This window comes from Rattus rattus, chromosome 10 (assembly GCF_011064425.1).
Source record: "Rattus rattus isolate New Zealand chromosome 10, Rrattus_CSIRO_v1, whole genome shotgun sequence".
Classification (NCBI taxonomy): Eukaryota; Metazoa; Chordata; class Mammalia; order Rodentia; family Muridae; genus Rattus; species Rattus rattus.
In genome coordinates this window covers 15,888,257-15,909,665 of record NC_046163.1, presented here as the reverse complement: position 1 = coordinate 15,909,665, position 21,409 = coordinate 15,888,257, and the positions used below count along the sequence as shown (strand labels likewise).

The 21,409-nt window shown below is 38.7% G+C and overlaps 1 protein-coding gene across 1 annotated transcript in view; it reads left to right on the top strand.

Moving 5' to 3' along the window:
* Window positions 1-3,678, top strand: part of Dpp10 (dipeptidyl peptidase like 10) — a 101,109-nt gene extending 97,431 nt beyond the window's left edge. Inside the window, exon 18 of the mRNA XM_032915754.1 lies at window positions 1,432-3,678. Coding sequence (XP_032771645.1) covers window positions 1,432-1,566 — 135 coding nt within the window. The 3' untranslated portion in view covers window positions 1,567-3,678. The remainder of the gene's footprint in view (window positions 1-1,431) is intronic.
* The last annotated feature ends 17,731 nt before the right edge of the window (window positions 3,679-21,409 follow it).

Sequence of the window (21,409 nt, the reverse complement as noted above, 5' to 3'; positions counted from 1 at the left end):
TAAAGAGGTGTCTGGACAATCTATTCCACAGAAATCTGATGTTTAGTCAAGCAGACTATAATGTTTAGTTCATAGTGGTCAGCATGAGCATGGAAGAGTCTACCATTTTGACCAATAACCCCTAATTTAAATAATAATTTTGGGGTATGTGTGCCTTGATGAACAAAAGTTCCTGAAAGGAACAGCATCTTCATCGCTTCTCGGCCTTTTGGCTAAGATCAAGTGTAGGAACAGCATCTTCTTCTAAACCTTCTGTAAGGTTGATTTACTAAATAGAACTTCAATAACTGCAGAATCGCGTGAATATTAGAAGTGGTTAGAAGTCCAGCAACAAACTTCTTGGACTGCCTTCACCCTCTTGATAGCTATTTTCTCCTCTGGGTGTGAGCTAATGTATCTGTGAACACTGGGTAAATCTTTGGAATATAAACACATCTATCTCCCCTTATGTAAAGTTTAAGAATGTCATCTGGTAGCATCTCAGTCATACAGCAGAAATTTCCACACTACTTATGCAAAATCACAGCTCTTACCTCAGAGAGAATAAGTGATGGTTTGTTCAGTAGCCAAGATGTGAGTGACTATGGCCTGGATGCATTTAGGTTATCCTACTCCCGTGCTCTCCGATTTAGAAGCAATTTCATGGAGGTTTGTAGTAACAGGACAAAAAAAGCTACAAATCAAGGACTTTTAAATTACATTAGTAGAAACACCAGTAAGGCAGCTTATAACAAGATGGGGAAATCTCAAATTTAGGCCACGGTGTTAAGTCGTCAACTCTTCTATTGAGGGAGAATGGCAGACACCAGAAAGAGAGAGACTGACTGGACCTGGCACGGGTTTTTGAAACCTTAAATCCCACCCCCGGTGACATATTTCCTTCAACAAAACCACACACACACACACCAACAAGGCTACATCTTCTAATCTTTCTAATTATTTCAAATAATGCTACTACTTGATGCTTAAAGCAGTCATATATATGAGCCCATTAGAACATTCTTATTCAAAGCACACACAGGGATCTGATGAGAGTACAGATTCTCCAGACTAAGTAAAGACCCTTCTAACAGTTTTCAGATAAAGTGTTGAGGCCACATGCTATATGGCTAATGAGTATCCCATAGTATTTTTGGAAATCAGATAGTTTCTGATTTCCATGCTGCGAGGAAAATGGGAAAGATTCAGACTTTAAGCTAAGAAATGTCCATCATGCCAGATTTAACTCCTGATTGCTTAGAGAGCTTACAAACGTCATCTGTGAAAGAGAGTACTGAAGAGTTGCAGGCAGTCGCAGGAGGATCCCTGGCATTTCACTATACCGTCTGTGATGACAGAGAATGAAAGAGATAGCTACAGGTAGAATAGCCAGAGTAGACCCTAGCACAACCCAACAGTGACTTAGTTTCTCATTTTTCTTCAATGTCATAGGTCTATCCAGATGAAGGATATCACATTTCAGACAAGAGCAAGCATCATTTTTACAGCACAATTCTCAGATTCTTCAGTGATTGCCTAAAGGAAGAAGTATCCGTGCTGCCACAGGAACCAGAAGAAGATGAATAACGGACTACACTTACATAGAGCTGAAGGGAATATTGAGGCTCAATGAAACCGAACCAAGAGACTGCCTTGTTGTAGACGCTCCAGAATTCTAAAGGCAGCTTGAGGAGATGAACATGGAACAGCACACTCAGACAGTGAACTAGAACTTGAAGACAGACGTCCTCACTACTGTGCTGCCAAGGGTGCAGAAGGTGTTTCATTGTAATGGGAAGTTGCAAGGGTTGCTTTCCTGGGGAAAAAAAAATTAGTTTCACATTAAAGTAGGAATAGTGCATGTTTCCTTCCGTTATCCCCTTTTGTTCTGTGACTAGTTACCCTCACTTTGATTTCAATGGTCATGATCACCTTTGCATAAAGTGCATAACGTACCATCAGTACCACAGTCCCTGATCTTTGATGGCTGAGCTGCAATCTAACATGTTAATGTAACTTTATAATAAGTGCAATTCTCTCATTGTCTATTATTATGCTTAAGAAAATATTCAGTTAATAAACAAAAAACAGAGTATTTTACATAAAGTTCTGTTTTTAAAAAGGTATTATTAAACGAGTAAAGGCTATGTAGAAATATGGATTTCAGCACCTTCCAAAGTTCAGGCAGTTGTCAGTAGGTAGAATACTTTTAAATCAACACACACGAGTGTTTGTCTCACAGTATAATATAAATATATATATATACACGCACGTGTGCATATGCAGTGAGTCTATCTTTATATGTTACTCATGCTACAAAGGGTAAACTTTAATGAATGACAGTGGATACTCTTTTACAGGCTACAATGGATGCTTCTTTAATGAGCCAAATATGATGAGACCCTTTTGTTTCCAGTTCATATTCTAGCAATTGCTTTCCTATAAATGTTTGGGTTGTGTTTGGTATTGTTTCTAGTGGTTAATAGTTTTCTAGTTGCAGTTTACTTTTTTGAATATGATATCTTGTCACATGTAAATTAGATATTAAATATTAAATTATAGTTTCTGATAAAGAAATTTTGTTAAACAAATGCAATGCCACTGAGTGGCACTTTGCTCTCTTGGTGGAGAAGGCTTTTTTAAACACTCAGACCTTTTACTTCAAACTCTCAGTGCAGTAAAGTCAATTCTCATTTTCATTATAAAAGCAAAAATGAGAATTATTTCATTTTTCTTCAGAGTCTAAGTAGAAGTCCATGCCTGCTCAATGCATCTCTTACTATTTAGCTAAGCCCTTGTTGTAAAAATTAAAAATGAAGTCATTTTTATTTATTGCTCACCCTCCCCCAAACAGCAGTATGTACCTGGTATTGCTTTTAAATGGACAGTATATGGGGCACCAAATTCTACAGTGAGTCAATTTGGAGCAGGTAGCACCTGAGCAGGAAAACTAAACTTAACTCTACGGAGTTTCAGTCACGAGAGGGCAGGCAGCCTTGGTGGCTGTAATCCAGTGTGTTTTCAGTCCATATAACTAATATTACAGAATATGATGCAAAGTCTGAAACCAAAGTCTGATACTCAGAAAATCCCAGTGGCATAATGTCTAGACACAGCATAAAATCTGTTCTTTGGTAGAGCTGGGTTCCTCTATCCTCTGAAAACCAGGAAGAAAGGTTTAAACGTAAGGAATTTGTCCAGCTACCCTGGGCTTCATCAAATGCACAACCCAGGATTCTGAGGTGTGCTCCTGGGACTGACTTGGTTCTCCCTCTTTTCTCTTTAGTGCTTTGGAATTGTGTCTTCTCTGCTCCATTAGATTCAGTTTAATAAGGGAAAGATGCCCTCTCCAGAAAGACCCATTTTAGGTCTTTTTCAAGGATAGTGAACACATTTTTTAACAAAATAGGTTGTAATGTTTCCAAGGAAAGTTTTGCCTATTTTATTAAGATGGAAGTTTCTTTTTAGGCTGATTTGAAGTCCAACTGAAGCTTTTTAATCAATATTTTAAAATTCAACCACTAGAGATTTTTATGATGCGAATAATTATGTTGTCTGAAAGATGTGGTTTTATTGAATGTCTATTTGAGTAACATTTAAAAAGTGTTTGCCTTTTCCTGTCCATCGTTTCTCTTGTTTATGGTTATTATCAATGATTATCTATTTTTTGATTAATTTAATACAGTTTGTAATGTGAAAGTCGCTTGTCTGGGACCACGTTCACCTCACACAGCACTAATGGATCTCACATGAGAACACAATGTTTAATTGGAAGATAGAGAGTTGTCCTCTCTATGATTTCGGGGGTCTTTCGTGACTGGGCCATGACGCACAAAGGAAATGCTCATTGGTATTTTCTCCTACTTTATGTTGCTGGATTGTAGAACAGGATAGGATTTTACACGTTTGCCGCAGTTGCATCCCAATAATTTTCTGCATATTCACAAATTCTAAGGGTTTCCTGAGACTTCAATGGCACACTTCCTCCAAGATTTCTCCTTCATATTTAAGAAAAATTTCAAATCGCTACATTTCCATTGTGAGAGTCGTCAGGAGTATTAATTCAGAAAAGAACACATACCCTTCGAAACTCCTTTGGAAGCAATTTTGTTTTGCCCACTTTCATTCAGAGCATTTATGGACTCACTAACTAGGGACCAAGGAGTAGCTTATTAGTGCCTCTTGCATTGCTAGGATAAATCACTGTGACCAAAAGCAACTTGCAGAAGAAAGGTTTATTTTAGCTTACTGTTACAGCTGTCAGGGAATGGATGGCTGCAGGAGAACTGAGGGGTTGACTGGCTGTTTGGAAGCAGAGATAGAACAAGAAATGGGACCAGGCTATAAACCCTCAAATCTGCCCCAGTGCTGTACTTCCTCAAGCAAGGTACCACATCCTAAAGGTACCATAACCATCCCACCCCCCACAAAAAGCACTGCCATTTGAGACCAAGTGTTAACATACATGAGTCTATAGAGAACATTTTACATTCTAATCACAAAAGGAGGTTGTGTTGCTCTGTTGTTCTGCAAAGTGTGAAAGGATGAGGATGCAGTTGAAACATGAACCTTAGCTTCCAGCTCAGCACAGACACTCCCATTAAAGGTCATGTTTGCAAAGGTATAAGAATGAGGAGACATAGACACTGGTTGATTACCATATGGAGAAGGATTCAAACCATTGCCCTTCAAGTGAGACTTAGGCATTGGTCTCTAACAGTTAGAGAATGAGTAGAGTAATTTCTCATCAGATGATGGCTTTAAAATGGGTGTTACAAGACTAGAAACATGCTTCAGGGTTCAAAAGCGCTTACTTCTCTTGTGAAGGGTCCAGGTATCCACAACTGGGACCTACAACAGCATTTAAATGCCACTGCGAGTTTATATCAACTCTCTTCCGGCCTTTGTAAGAACATTCATGTGCATGGAGCACCTACAGCAAAGCAGGAGTATGTGTGCCTGTCAGATACACAGGCACACACATACACAATTAATATTTTAAATAAAGTTACCTATAAATGAGTTTTTGCCATGTCTCTTGGGTCCTGAGGACACACATACAACTTCTACTTCAGAATCATACAAGAGCTACTCTCTGCCCCTCCACATATGACCTGACAACGCTTGCCTCCTGTAGCAATCAGCCTTACGAAGTGTGGTCTGATCTTTTAGGTGTGATGACTGACCTCTACGTTCTAGTTTGGGAATTCTCTGAAATAAATGATGACTTCTAGGCATAGTATCTACAGGTAGTTCCAACTGTCCCTTTGAAACCATGGTTACTGGAAGAGAGCAGCAGGTAGCTATTGTCTCTCCTGCATATATGATTTGTGTTTCTGGGAAGACTTCCTAGGTCCCCGATGACCACAGCTGCACATCCCTCTGCTTCCTCCTCCTTTTCTATTTCTACTCTGGAATCCTAGCATTGCTTTTCAAATTTTACTACACACATGCCACCTGTGGACAAAGGACCTGCTTTTAGGGGGGAAAGGATGCTTACCAGAATAATTTATTCCTGAACATATGAAATGAGGAGATAACATGGAAATACAAGTGTGGTTTCTTTCTTCCTTTCTCTTAAAAATATGCTGTTTTGATATGATATCTTGGTGATGTGATATATTGAAGTAGAATCTCATTCAGTAGCATAGGTAGACTCAATATTAACATAGAGCAGTCTGGCTTCAGACTCACAGGGATCCGCCTGCCTCTGTCTGCTTCCCATCTGGGCAACCATGTTCAATTTGAAACTGTGTTTCTCCAGATTTGAATCAACTCTATTTAAAATGTACACAAAATTCCAAACGTATTCTAAGGGTCCTACACACATTACCAAGCAATTTCAACATGGCTGAGATACCAGTATTCCCAGACAATCCATAAAGTAACTGAGTTTTTATGACATTTGCAACTCATCCACATGTATGTGTAAAAGAAGTAAATGGGAAAAAATCAAAGCAATAGTCAACTGAGACACCTGTGTTTACAACAGCTCTATATTGTAAAGTCATGTTTAGCTTCTCTGAATCATGATGCTATATTTGAATTTACAGTCCCAGATATTTTTGAGAATAACTTATTCATTTTACTTCCACAAGTCAAAGGCTAGCTCAGTCTACTAATGAGGTATGTTTGGAGTTTCCTGAGTGAATTCCTAATGTCAACGGACATATTATTATACTATCGGCATGTTTATGACAGCTGAAGGGAATCAAAAGTACCAAAATAGAAAAAGGTGAAGGGTCAATGTTGGATCTTCAGCACCCAGGTAAAGGGCTGAGCTGGACAGTGAACTTTTGCCATCTCAGGGCTAGGGAGCATATTTGCTGCTTATTAGTAATCCAGCCTGGTAGATTAGTTAAACACTAGCAATACTATGAAAGCTCTTCTCAGAAAGCAAGTTGTAGAGAGACAGAGAAGGAGGATACCTGGTGCTGAATTCTGACTGCCACACATGAACATGTGGGGGGGGGGCCGTGGGGGGAGAACTCTTATGCTCAAATGGTCATGACTATATTCCTCGAAGGTCTTTGGTAATTACCTTTTCTCAGACTTTATTCCAAGTTTACTGCACAGTCATTCTAAGCCAAGAGCTTGCAGAAGGACTTTCATTGATGAAATGTGTAAACATGAAAGGCTCGCACCATTTTTACCTTAAGCATCCAGAAAACAGATTTTGGAGTTTAGAATCAGGGCAGACATATGCAAGCTTGCATTGCCTCCCCTGGTTAAATGCTGATGGAGCATGGTTGCTGTTACCACTGATCAAATCTGTTATCAACAATTTCACTCATTTTGCCATGTCCTAGCAATTGTTAGAAGAAAAACCTTTAATGAAAATGGTTCAACACCTCCCATGGATACTTTGGCTATGCCACATACACAGGAAGACTTCTTGGAACCTGCATAAAGTTGAACACAGTGGCACATCTCTGTAATCCTATAGCTTCTCTGCAGATATAGGAGGTGGGACAGGAGAAACTAAGAAGTTCGTGGCCTGGGTAGAATGCCATAAACAAAGGAGAAGAAGAGACTCTATCTCAAACCCAGGAGGACATAAGGGCCAATACCTAGTGAAGTCTTCGGCCCTCCATTTACCTGAACTGGGCACACACAAGCATAAGCATACCAAACACACACACACACACACACACACACACACACACACACACACACACACACACACACACACACACACACACACACACACAATTATCTCAAAGACAGGACAAATATGTTCTAAAGGGCTGTATTTGAGCCATCATTGTCTGGGTTCAGTCTCATTGGACAAAAATGCTCTACAAGTTCTTAACTCTGAGTGAAGTCTTCTTCTGGAAGACAAGTTTTCTCAGTATTTCTGGGCTTCAGACTTTTTCTTTTCCCTGCTTGAGATTCTGAGCCAATCCCAGTTTCTCTCCTCCATTGTTCAGCAGTCTGATTCAGATTGAGGCACTCAAGGTTCTCTTTCAAATCTTCATTGTCTTCATGTCAGCCTAGTGACACTAGCACAACTTCATTTAATTCATGTGACGTAGTTGAGTGTGAGGAAGCGGAATACCTTCTTGCCCGTAGCTCTGAAGCAATGAAAGCCACCTTTTATCCTAATGTGGGCTATTTGCCACATAGGATCATTCATGTGAAGTCAATAGCATTGCCCTCTGATAAAAGTGCATCAGAATTCAGAGGGGCTAAACAATTTCCCAATGGTATCACGCAGTGTATCAAAACCAGGACTAGAAAAATGAAGCCAGTTTGTTATGCCACTGAGTCTCCTTCACAGTTTGCAGCTCAAATCTGAATTCACAGCATTCTTCCTTAATTGGGCTAAACTGTGGAATAAATGATTCTTCATGAAGAGTGATCTTTTGCTATTCTCCTGACTGTAAGCAAGCAAATATAAAATTCAAATTAGCTTCAATTCCTGTGTCTAGGTAGGTGTTAAGCTGCTTCCTGGAAATTTGTTCCATTAGCCAAATTTCAGGCACCACCCTGCAGGAACCAGAATCGGGATTATTTCCAAGACCACCAAGTAGGAGGACACTGATAAAGCTTGTCCTCTTTGCTAAGACATTTATTGAAAGAATTATTAATGTCACAGGGAAACAAACAGAGAGATTGTAGTACATCAAGGGCTCTTTTGAGAGCCCTAGCCACAAGGCAGAGTGGGGAATCTTTTCTTATAGGTGTCAGAGAAAACATAAGTTTTCACAACACCATCATGTTGCCAAACCATCCCTGATTCTTGCCTGGTGTGAGAAGGCAACAGAATCATAGGAAAGGAAAGTGTGACTTGGAGGATTCATTTACCAGAGACCTCTAAGGTCATGATGGGTCTAACAAACTCACCATGTAAGCGTTCTTGGTTACCGTTATTCTTCTGGAATCCAGACACCAGAGACATCGATTGACAGACACAGAGACAGGATCTTGGCACAGCATTTGACTCTCTTTCTAGCAGTAGGGAATCCTAGAACCAAAGATGAGGATGGAGAGAAAAAGGGCTAAGAGGTACTTAACTGGAACGTAGGCTGTTATTGGATTGCAACACAAACAATGTATTTTTCCATACATGAAAACTTGAAAAGGAAGATGGCGCAAGAGAGTTCAAGGTGGTTGTTTCTAGAGCTGGTTTCACAGATGGGTGGCACAGTGAATTCTAGCCATTCTTCCAAGTCTTCCTCACTTCAGCTTTGGTATGTTGTTTGGTCTTGAAATAGCCTCATACAATGGAGGCTTCTCCAATCATCATCAATATCTTCTTATGAAACAGCATCTAAATACATTTAATGGGGGTATTTCCCTATAGCCTATATTTGGTTAAGGAAGATCATTTTTCCCTAGAAATTTTAGGCAGAATTCTGCTCAGGACCTTTGGTTCAGACTTGATTACAAGTCCTCATGACACTTTTGGAAATTATCTATCTAGAACTTACATTCTCTTTACTAAAGGTGCATAAAATAAGGACAGGTAATTGAAACAAAGACAGAAGAATGGGAATCATAACATTCAACAGTCTGGTTTCTGTGGGTACCTCATGTCTGGAGGCACACATCAAGCTACTACATAGGAAGTGTGGAGTGTTTTTATACATGAGCCTTCTCTTGGAATTGTCTCACTACCCATCTTCCCAAGAAGACTCTTATATCTCTTCCCATTCTTTCTTCCTGAGAATCTATACCCACTTCCCCATTGGCATATTCTCTTCTCTAAATCACTGGCATGTTATTCAGGGCAAGCAGGTAGCTTTGAAATTTGATTGCTGCATTATCAGTCCCTTTCTTCAGGCTTTAGCTGCTCTAACAAGATTTATGATGCCTTGATTATCTCCATATGGCTTAAATTTCTAGGCACATCATTAATTCTCCTGATTGATGGATTGTAGAAGGCTTATACCAATGGGAAAGAAAAGGCCTGGCAAGGAAGCACGGGTAACAGGACTTCCCCATTCATATGCACTTTTAGCAGGTGTGATTCTCATTACCTCCCAACATCTGTCCTTTAGGACGCTGTGATCTTTGTGGTGTAATTGGATTTTGAGCCCTTGGGGAGAACAATGTGCAAAATTCCTTTGCTCCGATAGATAGAAATTTCAGCTTCAAGGTTGTCTAGCACAAAATATTATGTGCAAACTGTGTACCATGTATTATACTATTTGATATAGCCATGTGATTTTTTTTTTAATTTTGCAATTGATTATATAAGTGTTTGTTCATTTGCGGGTGAAGCTACCATTTCCCACAAATTCACATGGATGTCAGAGGACAATTGGCAGATCTCTCTTTCCACCATGTGGCTTTGGGATATGGTCAGGTCATCAATCTCCATAGCAACCCTCTTTACCAGGCTAGTATTCCCCCACCTGTTTATCTATATTAATTAATTAATATGAATAATGAATATAAATATGGCTATTTTATATAAATAGAATATAAAATATCTATTTTAGTGTAAACATTACAGCTAAACAATAGTAGTATATTAATATGTTGGCTTCGGATGTTCCTTATTTATGTTCACTTACTTGAGGATGCTACTCCTAAATCTTATGAGCCTGAACCTGACCACATAATTACCAAAATTCCAAAGTCCTCTTCCATTCCCACAACAAACTGTCTGGAGGGCAATTCCCTACCATGAATTCAACTTAAGGGAAAATTTTCATTAAAGCTAGCTATATTTTTATTTATATCAACACCCAAATCATTTATGACAAAAGGACATTACTAAAATAATGTATACATTAGCCTGCATTGTTTGGTGCTGTTATTAGCTTTACTTTACCTCCATAAATATATCAAGAGTAGAAGAATTCAGATCTTTTGAAACAGGAATTCATTGAGAAAAGATGATAATTTACTATATGCTTGTAGTCCATCATGTGTCTCTCAATCTCAGTTGAGATGCTGCCAGACTTGGACATGGAAATAACTTCCTTTATCTGATCCTGTTTATTTCAGTGTTCTTTAATTCTCCAAGGTAGGAAGCTGTACATGTATATTTTTCTCTTTCCTTATTTGATAGTCATTCTAATTGTTAGAGAAATCTGATGTGTGCTTCTAGTTGTAAGACGTTTTTCATTGAAATATAATATAAATGCATTTTTATTGTAGTAGTGTTGGTAGTCAGGAAACATATCAGCAGGCAGAAAATAAATTAAATTAATCCTTTAGATCATTAAAGGAAAATTTGTTTATTTGTTTGCACACTGAAAAAGAGTAACAGGCAGGAAACTAACAACAAAACCACTGTAGCCAGGGCAGTGGGAGAAACTAACAACAAAACCACTGTAGCCAGGGCAGTGGGATGTAAGGAATCTCCTTTGAGAGAAGTAGTTTTGCATTTCCAGTGAGTTTCTCTTTCTGCAGATTTCTCGTGCGTGTCATGCTGCACCACCTGCAGGAGAATAGTAGAGGCTGACAGGTGTGCAGTTCTGACAGATTAGTGTAAGCTGCTGTGAATGTAATTTATTTCCAGTTGTGCAGCATCTGGCATGTAAATAAGGGTCATGCAAATCAACAGCTTGCAAATCAGGGCCATGCAAATCAAATTCATGTAAATCAGGACAGTCCTGGCTGAACAAAGCTCAGTTCTAGACTAAGTCTGGGGTCACCAGTTGGCAGAATGCAGCTCTGTGGTGTCAAGTTCAGCACTCCTTTGTTGGTACTCTGGGATTCCTGACCATTTTTGTGACAAATCCCTTATGGTAGACTGGTTCCATAGTCTGGTGTTTTATTAATGGCGTGCACTTCACATTTATAAGGTAAAATATGGTTGGTTGATTTATGTATGCAATGGGTAGTGATGAACTTGGTAATTAGCAAGGTAATTAAGGGTAGCTCCTTAATCTTTTATAGTGAGTACTGATTCTTCTTTTGTAGCTATTCATCCCATGGAATAATAGAGTAGCAGGGCTGACCCTATCTGTCAGTCTGACTTAGGTTCTAACTCCATCTAATAATAATACTGAAGCCATTGGCTGACCTATCCACTACTGAACACAACCCTTCATTTCTGGGTAACCAATTCCAACTTCTAGGAAATCAATTTTTGAGGTCCACTCCCTGTCTTTCTGTTTCTGGCTTCTATAACAGTTTTGTAGGCCTTTTCCCTGAGAGAAATTCATGTTTTATTTATTTTTTAATGGTTGACTGGGTCCTACTGTGTATATGTATCACATTTTCTCTATCCATTTATCTGTATTCTGCTTCATAATTACAAATAGTACTAATGTAGTGTATGGAATCAATATTGTTACCACCAAAATATCAATGATTCTTTACAGAATTAAACAAAGAGAAATTTAAAGTTTAAGGGAAGCTACAAAAGACCCTGAATATCCAAAGCAATCTTTAGGAGTCTGAGCAAAGTATAAAGGACTGGTAGTATTAGACACACTTCAATGTACTGAAATGATTTTAACTTCATGTAAAATCCCTGAAATGTTCAACCATCTTCTTACATTTGCCCTTATTCAATTTTATATCAAATTCTAGTACAGCTACAATTATTTCTAGCTACTTTTGAGGCCCAACCTCCCACCAGTTTTATTTAACAATATATTTCATGCAAGTATATGCCATTTGTGTAAATGTTTATCTAAGGTTTCTCTATGTAGGGCAGACCAGCCTTGACCTCAGGATTCTCCTATATCACCCTCGCAATTTGGGAATTTCAGATATCAGCCATCCAACTTGGAATATTTACTTGTAAATATGCATAAATTATAGCAACATACCTACTTTGTAACTACTAGTTAAATAATACCAATCACATTTGGAAGGAGAAATTAACTAATTAATGTTTACTAGACACTAGCATCTACTAACTCTTAGTCTTTCTATTTAGTACAGTCACTAGATAAGTGTAGTCACTAGCTCAGTTTTATGCAGGCAAACTGCAAACTCAACAAACTTATGAGAGTCATCGAAGTCTCAATAAGCCACACTAGTAAATCGTAATTATAGATCGTAATAATAATAATAATAATAATAATAATAATAAGAAGAAGAAGAAGAAGAAGAAGAAGAAGAAAGAAGAAAGAAGTCAATCTTAAGTAAGAAACACAGCTTCACTTCTCCACCCCATGAAGTCATCTGTGGTATGTGAGAGCTGTTTGAGTTGACTGCTGGAAGCTCAAAAAGAGTCAAGTTTAAGAGAGTCACACTGAGGTTGTAGCTTTTCATCTAACTAAACTGGCACCATAATCTTGGCTTAAAGTTCAGCTAAAGAGTTCTTAAGTACCAGCAAATGGCTCAAAGAATTCACAGGACCACAAGGAGGACTTTAGTGAGCTTTGTTTGTATCCAGAACAGCCCTTATTCTGGATGGTAATTATTTTACTTTCTTCTTTGAATCTAACCCCAAATTCAGGACACACACACAAAACACCTGAATTCCCATGATTAACAACAACAACAAGTCCATTGACTCATAGCCCAAGGTCACTGGTTGTACTACAGGAACATTCATATTAACCTCATATATCATTCCTTTTTCGGGACAAGAGATGGCACAGTTTTTGCAATTAGAACCTGCCCTTCAGGGAACCTGAATTTCATTCCCAAAACCCACATGAGCCAGCTTGAAATCATCTGTAACTCCATCTCCCGAGGACCTGACACTTCTGGCTTCCTCAAACATAGGCACTCATGTGTACACCTAATATATTATCAGATAATTAAAAATAAAATCTTACCTGATAGTGGTATTCATCCTTAATTCCAGTACTTGGGAGGCAGAGGCAGGTGAATCTCTGACTTCAAGGACAGCCTGACTTAAAGGAACATGATCCAAAATAGCCAGTACTATGCAGATGAACCCTACCTTGAAAACCTATCACCATCATCATCATCATCATCATCATCAATCATCACCATCAATCTATCAATAAATAAATATTATTTGCCTTTAATCTCAGCACTCAGCAGGTATAGATTGGCAGATGTCTATGAGTTCAAGGTCAGTATGTTTCAGGCAAGCCAAGGCTACAAAGTAAGACCTTGTTTCAGAACAAGCAATAAAATACTTAAAAATCATTCATTTTTGTTTGAAGTACTTTAAACACAGTGTTGTGTTTCCTGTAGTCCCTTGATGGCAAAAAAAAAAAAAAAAAAAAAAACAGGATGCAATATGCAATAATGGGAATGAAGAATCCTGCCTAGAAAGGGGTATTTGCCTGTAGGAAAACTGTAGCTACTTAACACACATTCCCCTATAGCTACAAAACCCAGCATCTTAACCAAGTGGCCAGACACTACCGTATACAGATTCACCGCATGTTTCATATGGAGAATTAGTGTGCTTCTTACTCATTTTACTTCCACACAAAGATGTGACTGAATCAAATTCCCCTGATCACACACATTAAAGATAAATAGAAGTTTCTGATGAGTATAGGGATATAGAATGACTGAGTGTCTTTGAAAATGGGACAGCATATCTAAAGCATATATAAAGGAATAAATGTCCCAGAAAACTCCATGGCTCACAAAGCTGCATGCCTTAGCTAGGGTGTCCATTGTTGTGAACAGATACCATGACCAAAGCAACTCTTATAAAGGACAACATTTAATTGGGGCTACTTATAAGTTCAGAGGTTCAGTTCATTATCATCAAGGCAGAAAGCATACCAGTGTCCAGAGAGACTGGGTGCTGGAGGAGCCTAAACTTCTACATCTTGACCCAAGGGCAAACAGAAAACTGCTGTCTTCTAGGCAGCTAGGAGTACAGTCTCAAAGCCTTTCTCTGCAATGACACACTTTCTCCAACAAGGCCATACCTCCTGTTAGTGCCACTCCTGGACTGAACATATTCAAACACAATATTCTACTCTCTGGCCACCACAGGCTTGTTCAAACACATGAGTCTATGTGGGACAGACTTAGCCATAGAGTGATGAAAAAAATGCATTTAATCCAACTTCACAAGTCCCCATAGTCAATAGCAGCTTCAATAATGTTAAAAGTCAAAAGTACAAAGTCTCTTCTGAGATTCATCCAAACTCTTAACCGTAATCCCTTATAAAATCAAAATCCAAAAGCAGATCACATACCTCCAACGTCACAGGATGTGTATTAGCATTCCAAAACCTCACCATGAGGAAATAATGGACCAAAGCAACATCCAGAAACAGCTGAGTAAACTCAGAACTCTATATCTTCATGTCTGATGTAATAGTACAAAAGCTGTCTTCATATCTCCAAATCCTTTAATCTTTGTTGACTGCAACAGGTATGCACATCACTAATATCTTGGTGTATCCAAGGCAGCTTTAACTTTAGCCTTTCTCTTCCAATGTCTGGAATTCACACATGAAGTTCTGGACTCCTACAAAGGGCTTGGGGTCACTTGTCCAGCTCTGTTCTCTGTAGCACTCTAGTCTCTGGTTGATTCTGTTCCTTGTTCTTTGTGTACATCCCATGGTAATTGCTACTCCAATACACTGGGGTCTTCTGCTGCAACTAGGCTTCACCTATAGCCTCTCTTCATGGTTCGCAGCCTAAACTTCTTTGCACGACCCCTTCATTCCTGGGCCACCAACTAGAACTAAAGCTGTACCTTCACCTGGCCTTTTATACTGCTGAAGGGCAGCTGCTCTTCAGGACCCTGTCCCAACCAGCACCACCTGGGTGATTCTTACACATTACCAAGTTTAGGTGCAGCAGGAAGTACAACCTTGTCTACCTTTGGAATACAGATTCTTTGTGCTCACAAAATTATATCCCTAAAGTTTTGACTTTGGTGATGCTGGTTTCTTCTTATTCACTGTGAATATCTTTAGCTCCAGCTAACCAGCATAAATTGTCCAAATATTCCTTTCTATGTGAACTTTGGAGCCACATGCCCAAAGCTGCCAAGCTCCGCTACTTGCTGGAGGTGGAACTTTGCCCCTTTGTTCTATTACATTATCACTAGCTTTCTCTATACCAACTCCTTTACTACCCAAACTTGCTCTATAGATTGACTTCGAACTCAGAACTCTACATGGCTGTCTCCTAAATGCTGATATTAAAGGAAGATAATACCATGCCTGGAACTTCCTCTGTACTTCCTCGAACTGACAGATCTATTTGACTCTAACCCCTGGGATTAAAGGCATACACTACTATGCCTAAGATTTTCATGACCACTATTCCTAGAGTTTCAGAACAAAAGCTTAACTTCCGTTTCTGGATTCTATTTCATTTCATATTAGAAGTCCAGATGAAAACAATGACCCATAATAACACCTATCGTGACATAGGAATTTTGTTCAACTGCAAAAGCATAAACAATAGTTTAGTTATTTGGGACCTTATCACATATCACCATTCTTTTATTCCATTTATCTCCCTGAACATAGGATTCAGCTCCATTTCCCTTCCTGATGTCCCTTTATTACTTGAACCATAGATATTTTACTTTTTCTTTTGTAGCTTGCTCACTTGAGCAACATGTTCTTCTTGAGACTAAATTAGAGAACAAAATCTCTTCTGGTCATTTTGAGACTTCCTTTGGCAAAAAGCAGTTACATTCTTCACCAAAAGACCACAAAAAAACATTTCTGCGTCACACACTGCAATTCTTTTTCACTGAAACTTCTTAGTCCATGTCTGAACAGTTCAAATCACCCTCAGAACAAATGTCTTCCAGATTCCTAATAGGATGGTCCACTAAGCAACACTTAAAGCATTCCACTGCTTTCTAAAGTCTGCAAATCCACATCCCTCCAAAGAAAAGCATGGTCAGGCCTATCACATCAATATCCCAATCGCTGGTACCAACTTCTGTCTTAGGGTTTCCATTGCTATGAGGAGACACCCAAACAAAGAGATATCAAAAAATTACCTTGACCTTTGGTCACAACCCTATATAAGGTGAGCAGGTGTTTGTTCATGTCTCTCTAGAAATACTGATTCAACAGTTAGCATTATTACTTTATTTTTACAGTTAAATAAGTTTCACCCACATAAATATATCTCATTTTTTCCAGAAGCATTGGGTGAAGGAGGTGAATGTAATTCAGTGCCTATCTAGCAAGAGCTAGACCCTTGGTTCAATCATCAGCAATCAAGAAAAATTCACTCATGGTGAAGCCTGTTCTTTCTGACCCATGAACTGCTGGATGTGGGGAGGTCAAACTCTTTACAAAGCTGATAGCATCAACTCCCACTGCATAGTCTGCTACAAAAGTCCTGTTTCCTCATTCCCATAGGGACTCTTTATAAGTTGATACTGCAGTCTACACCACAAACTCCTCACACTTTCTCCTCCCATCACACTTTCTTTTGCTGTTACTTTGAACCATAAGGTACCCACTACTATTTGTCATGAGCCCCCACACCCCTGTGTCTATTAACTTTCATGTGAATCCAACTGTATACATATACTTCACAATAGTTCTCCAACCTGAACACTGAGAGCTTGTATTAATATTATTCCAGGGCTAGAAACAGGGGCCTTCTGTCGATATTCTTACCATAACAAAACTGAATCCAACTGCTAAGTCAATGGATTGCAGTTCGTTTAGAATTTCGAGCCTTAATAGCAAATTTCAAGACAGAAAACTAGTATGTAAGTGTGCTTTACTTAACTGCTTGAGGGGAAAAAAGGAAATTTGAGTGAGCAAACAGAATTCAGCATGGCTCATATGCCCAGTAGGAGGTGTTGTCTGTTTGCAAGGGTGATTGCTTGGTCCAAATGAGCACCTGTTCAGAACATCTGCTTCGGCAGGCTCTGGAACCATCAGTCTCCTTTCCTTTAGAGCCATGTGTTTTAAGATCCAGGAAAACAATTGCAAAGTTCTCACTATTCCCTGAGTTAATGAGTCAGTTGTTTCTTAATGCAGCATCCATAAAAAGACTTGACATGCACAAGGTTTGGTAGGAGGTACATTTATGGATAGAACTTGCTCATTTCATGGAGGTCGAGATTATGGTGGTGATGGAGACCTACAACAGCTAGATCTGTCTTTTTGAACTACCTCTCTAGCTCCTGAATTTCTGCCTGGGTAGTATGAATCTAAGTGGATTATCTTCTTAGTCCTTCTCTGTCTGGTCCCCAGAGAATTTTACTTTTCAATGAAATATAATTAGCAAACCTTAGGGGTCACATCTCCAAATGCACTTTCCATGGTTTCTAACACATTCACAAAGTTTCACACACACACACACACACACACACACACACACACACACACACACACAAATCACCACTACATTTTTAAATTCTGCTCTGTGAAACCATTATGTATAGAAAGTCACCTTTTATGCCTCTGTCCCCTTAGTACCAACACAGTTCCCCAAAGACAAATATATTTCTTCAGGGATGACCACTGCATTAGGAATGCATACAAGTGTGCATCCCAGGAACCCCAGGAAGAAAAGGACATTTAAAGGTAAGATAAATCCAGTTCCATAATTGATTTTGACACAATTCTTCTTGGTTATAACGATATCCAGGCTGAAACTGGACTAGCAGTTGCTATAGAGGAGAATCCTTTCAGATACTCTCTCTCTCTCTCTCTCTCTCTCTCTCTCTCTCTCTCTCTCTCTCTCTCTCTGTGTGTGTGTGTGTGTGTGTGTGTGTGTATGCATATGTGCATGCATATGTGTGCAAGTGACAGGGATATATGTGGATGCTTGCTAGATGGCTATCCTTATGGTCTTCTGTGACAGATTTTATCCAGTCTAAGGGAAACTCTCTCCTTTCTACCTTCCAGTTCTGCTTATTGTCAGATTTGATCCATGTGACTACAGTTTTGGTTCAGACACATTTTATACAATTCTACCCTCAACTTAGGACAACCATTTAGCTACTATTGTTTTCTAGAGACTTGTCAATTCTGTATATTTAGAATAAATTGGGAAAATTAAGAAATTGGCTCAATAAGATGGACTTTGAAGAAACCTTTACCTTGACCTTTTACCCTGTATAAGGCGAGCAGGTGCTTGTTCGTGTCTCTCCAGAAATATTAATTCAACAGTTTGCATTATTACTTTATTTTTATGGTAAAATAACTTCTCCTCACATGGATATATCTCATTTATTCCAGCATCAATGGGTGAAGGATGGTGAATGTAATTCAGTGCCTATCTGGCCAGAGCTAAGCCCTAGGTTCAATCATCAGCAATCAAGAGAAACACAACAAAAGTCACCAATGAAATCCTTCTGTTGTTCTGCCATGTGGTGCCCGCTCATGCTGCAATGGATGGATAATTTCAGACAAGAGTGTATGGACATGTCCTGGAACTCCCTGGCTATGCATATTTAGGTGCTGCTTGCTTATACTATGACTGTCTTTAGCATTCTGTGAGCTGGGGGACTGTTTCAGAGTGACTGTCCTATATTGGCATCCCCCTCAGTTTCTCTTCATCTGCTCAATATGTTATTTGATTTATTTTCTCTACTAGAACCCTCCAACTAAACATAATAGACAGTTCTTACTGACTTTAATCTCCATTTCCCTCCTGACTAGAGAGATACATATTTTCAGCACTCTCTGTTCGTTTTTATGGCTTTTTGGGAAAATGTCTAATCGAAATTTGTCCAATTTCAGTTGTGTTGTCCTGTGTTAGAACCTTCTTTTATAATTTAGATACCAAATCGGTGTCTGATGCATGAGCCACAAATAATTTTGACTATTATGTAAAACTTTTCATTTTATTGATTTTTGTTGATCAGGCATTAAGTTTTGGGAGTCTGTATGTTTTTGGCATGGCATCTAAAGATCCATTGCTTAATTCTAAGGACATCAAAAACAAAAGTCTCTTTTCAGTTCTGAAACATTTGTGACTTTTAGTTCTTACACATAAGCCTTTGATCTGGTTTTCCTGTGTGTCGATGTGCAAGTTCATGTATATACAGGTGCTCCTACCTCTGTGGACTCATTTAATCTGTTTCAAGATAACTTTTATGTGCAGCATGATATTGACACAATTTGTCATTCTTTTGCATGTTTGTATCCTGTATTAAGTTGTGCCCACAATTTTTGCTCCTTTCTAAATTTTCTTGGTTCCATTTTGTATAACCTGCATTAGTCTATTTTTGAATTCTCAATCAATTTTATCCATCAACATATATGTGCAAATGTTAGTGGTAAGGTTTGAAACTGGAAAATGTGTGTCCTTCAAATCAACCATCTGCATGGTTGTTTAACTGTTCCAGTGGCTCCTTTGAATTCTCCAGGTGATATTTAAAGTGAAACCCTCAAGACCTACTGAAAAAGGTATATGGAACTTGGAAGACAGTCTGCTGATAACATATATGATTTTGGTGAATATTAAGTTCTAAATCATGAAGGTAGAATATTTCAGTTTGTTTCAACATCTTAAAACTATTTTCAACAATATTGTGAAACTTTCACTGTATAATTTTTTCAAGTACTTTGTTAAATTTATGTCTAACATTTTGCGAGTTTTACTGTTTGTAATGCTAATTTAATAAAACTTATTTTTCTGTCCTTTTACTCATATTTCTTTTTATTTGTACCTTTTTCTTTTTAATTCCTTCCTTCTTTTCTCCCTCCCACCACATTCCTCCTTGCTTCTTTCCTTTCCCTTTCATGCCCCTCACCCTGCCTCTTGTAACAGGTTGTTGCTATGAAGCCTTGGCTGGCTAGAAACTCACAATTTTCCTGCCTCAGCCTCCAATGTGCTGGCATTATATTGCATGCATATGGCATACCTTTTAAATTCCATCCCAGGAGGTCCAGAACTCTCCTATAAAATGGACTTTCTATATTGACAGTGATAGCATGTGCAAAAGATGTGCTGAACTCACATGTTCGGTGAGAAGATGTTAAAGCAGTTTTAAGACTTTGTATATGAAAACCATTTGGTGGCACACATGCTTAACTTGGAAGCAGAGAGAAGCAGCTCTCTGCGAGTTCCAGTCAAGCTTGACCTATATTGACCTATATAGTGACACTCACTTAATTTTTTTTCTGTATGTGTAAAACTCAACCATCAATGAGTCTACCTTTGGTTTCATTTGATTGCTCCCCCGTTTCCCATGTAGACACTTTTCATTTCAGTTTCTTGTCTAGCTATACTAACCAAAGCCTGCAAATGTTAAACAGAACTGGTAAGAGGGGACATCATTGTCTGGTTATGGTTTCAAGGAAAACTCTTCTAAACTTCACAACTAAATATGAGTCCACATGCCAACTTGTCAGGCTAGGTAGCAATTTGCTTGCTGTGCAATCCCACCAGCCCATTCTCTTTAAAAATCTATTCTTCTCTTCATTATGGATCTGTCTGACTAAAGGCTTGTATGTGCTAATGATCTGTCCAGAGTTTTGACTGTTCTGTTGTTTAATAAGTGTATTTACTAATTATGAATTAAAATGTTTAATCTCTAACATAAATACATCTCCTCCTTTGCTACTTCAGGCACCCCAGGCCAGGGTTATGCTTAGAATTTCCAAGAAACAGAAAAGCTTTATGAGCTGGTTCATTGCCTAAAGAGAGGGCATTATAGAATGGAGTTGGAGAAGGCTCCATGGAGCAAGTCTTCCTTTATTTATGACCTTATTTTTTATATTCTGAATATGTGTGTGCACAGGTACATGTATGCACTCATGTAGGTCCAAGGTCAACTTTCCAGAGTAGGGTTTTTTTCTGTCTACCATGTGGGTCTCACAGACCACCAGGCTTGGCAGCAGCTACTTATCTCTCTGTGCTGAGACTTGGAATTCTAAACATTCAAGAGCACAGGAGCTCATTGAAAATTGAATAGATGGTGATGCCAATATGCTTTTGTTTGTGTTTAATAAAGTGAATGCATCAATCCTGAGGAAAATGAGTTCAGACTATGAAAGAACAATTTGAAAGCTGTAGCCCTCTGCACCAAAAGTATATTGTTGACTGAACTAAAATATTGGCAGAAGATTTAATCCAAGTGGACACATTCAGGATTTATTTCATACTGAAGGCAGGAACTTGGAGACAC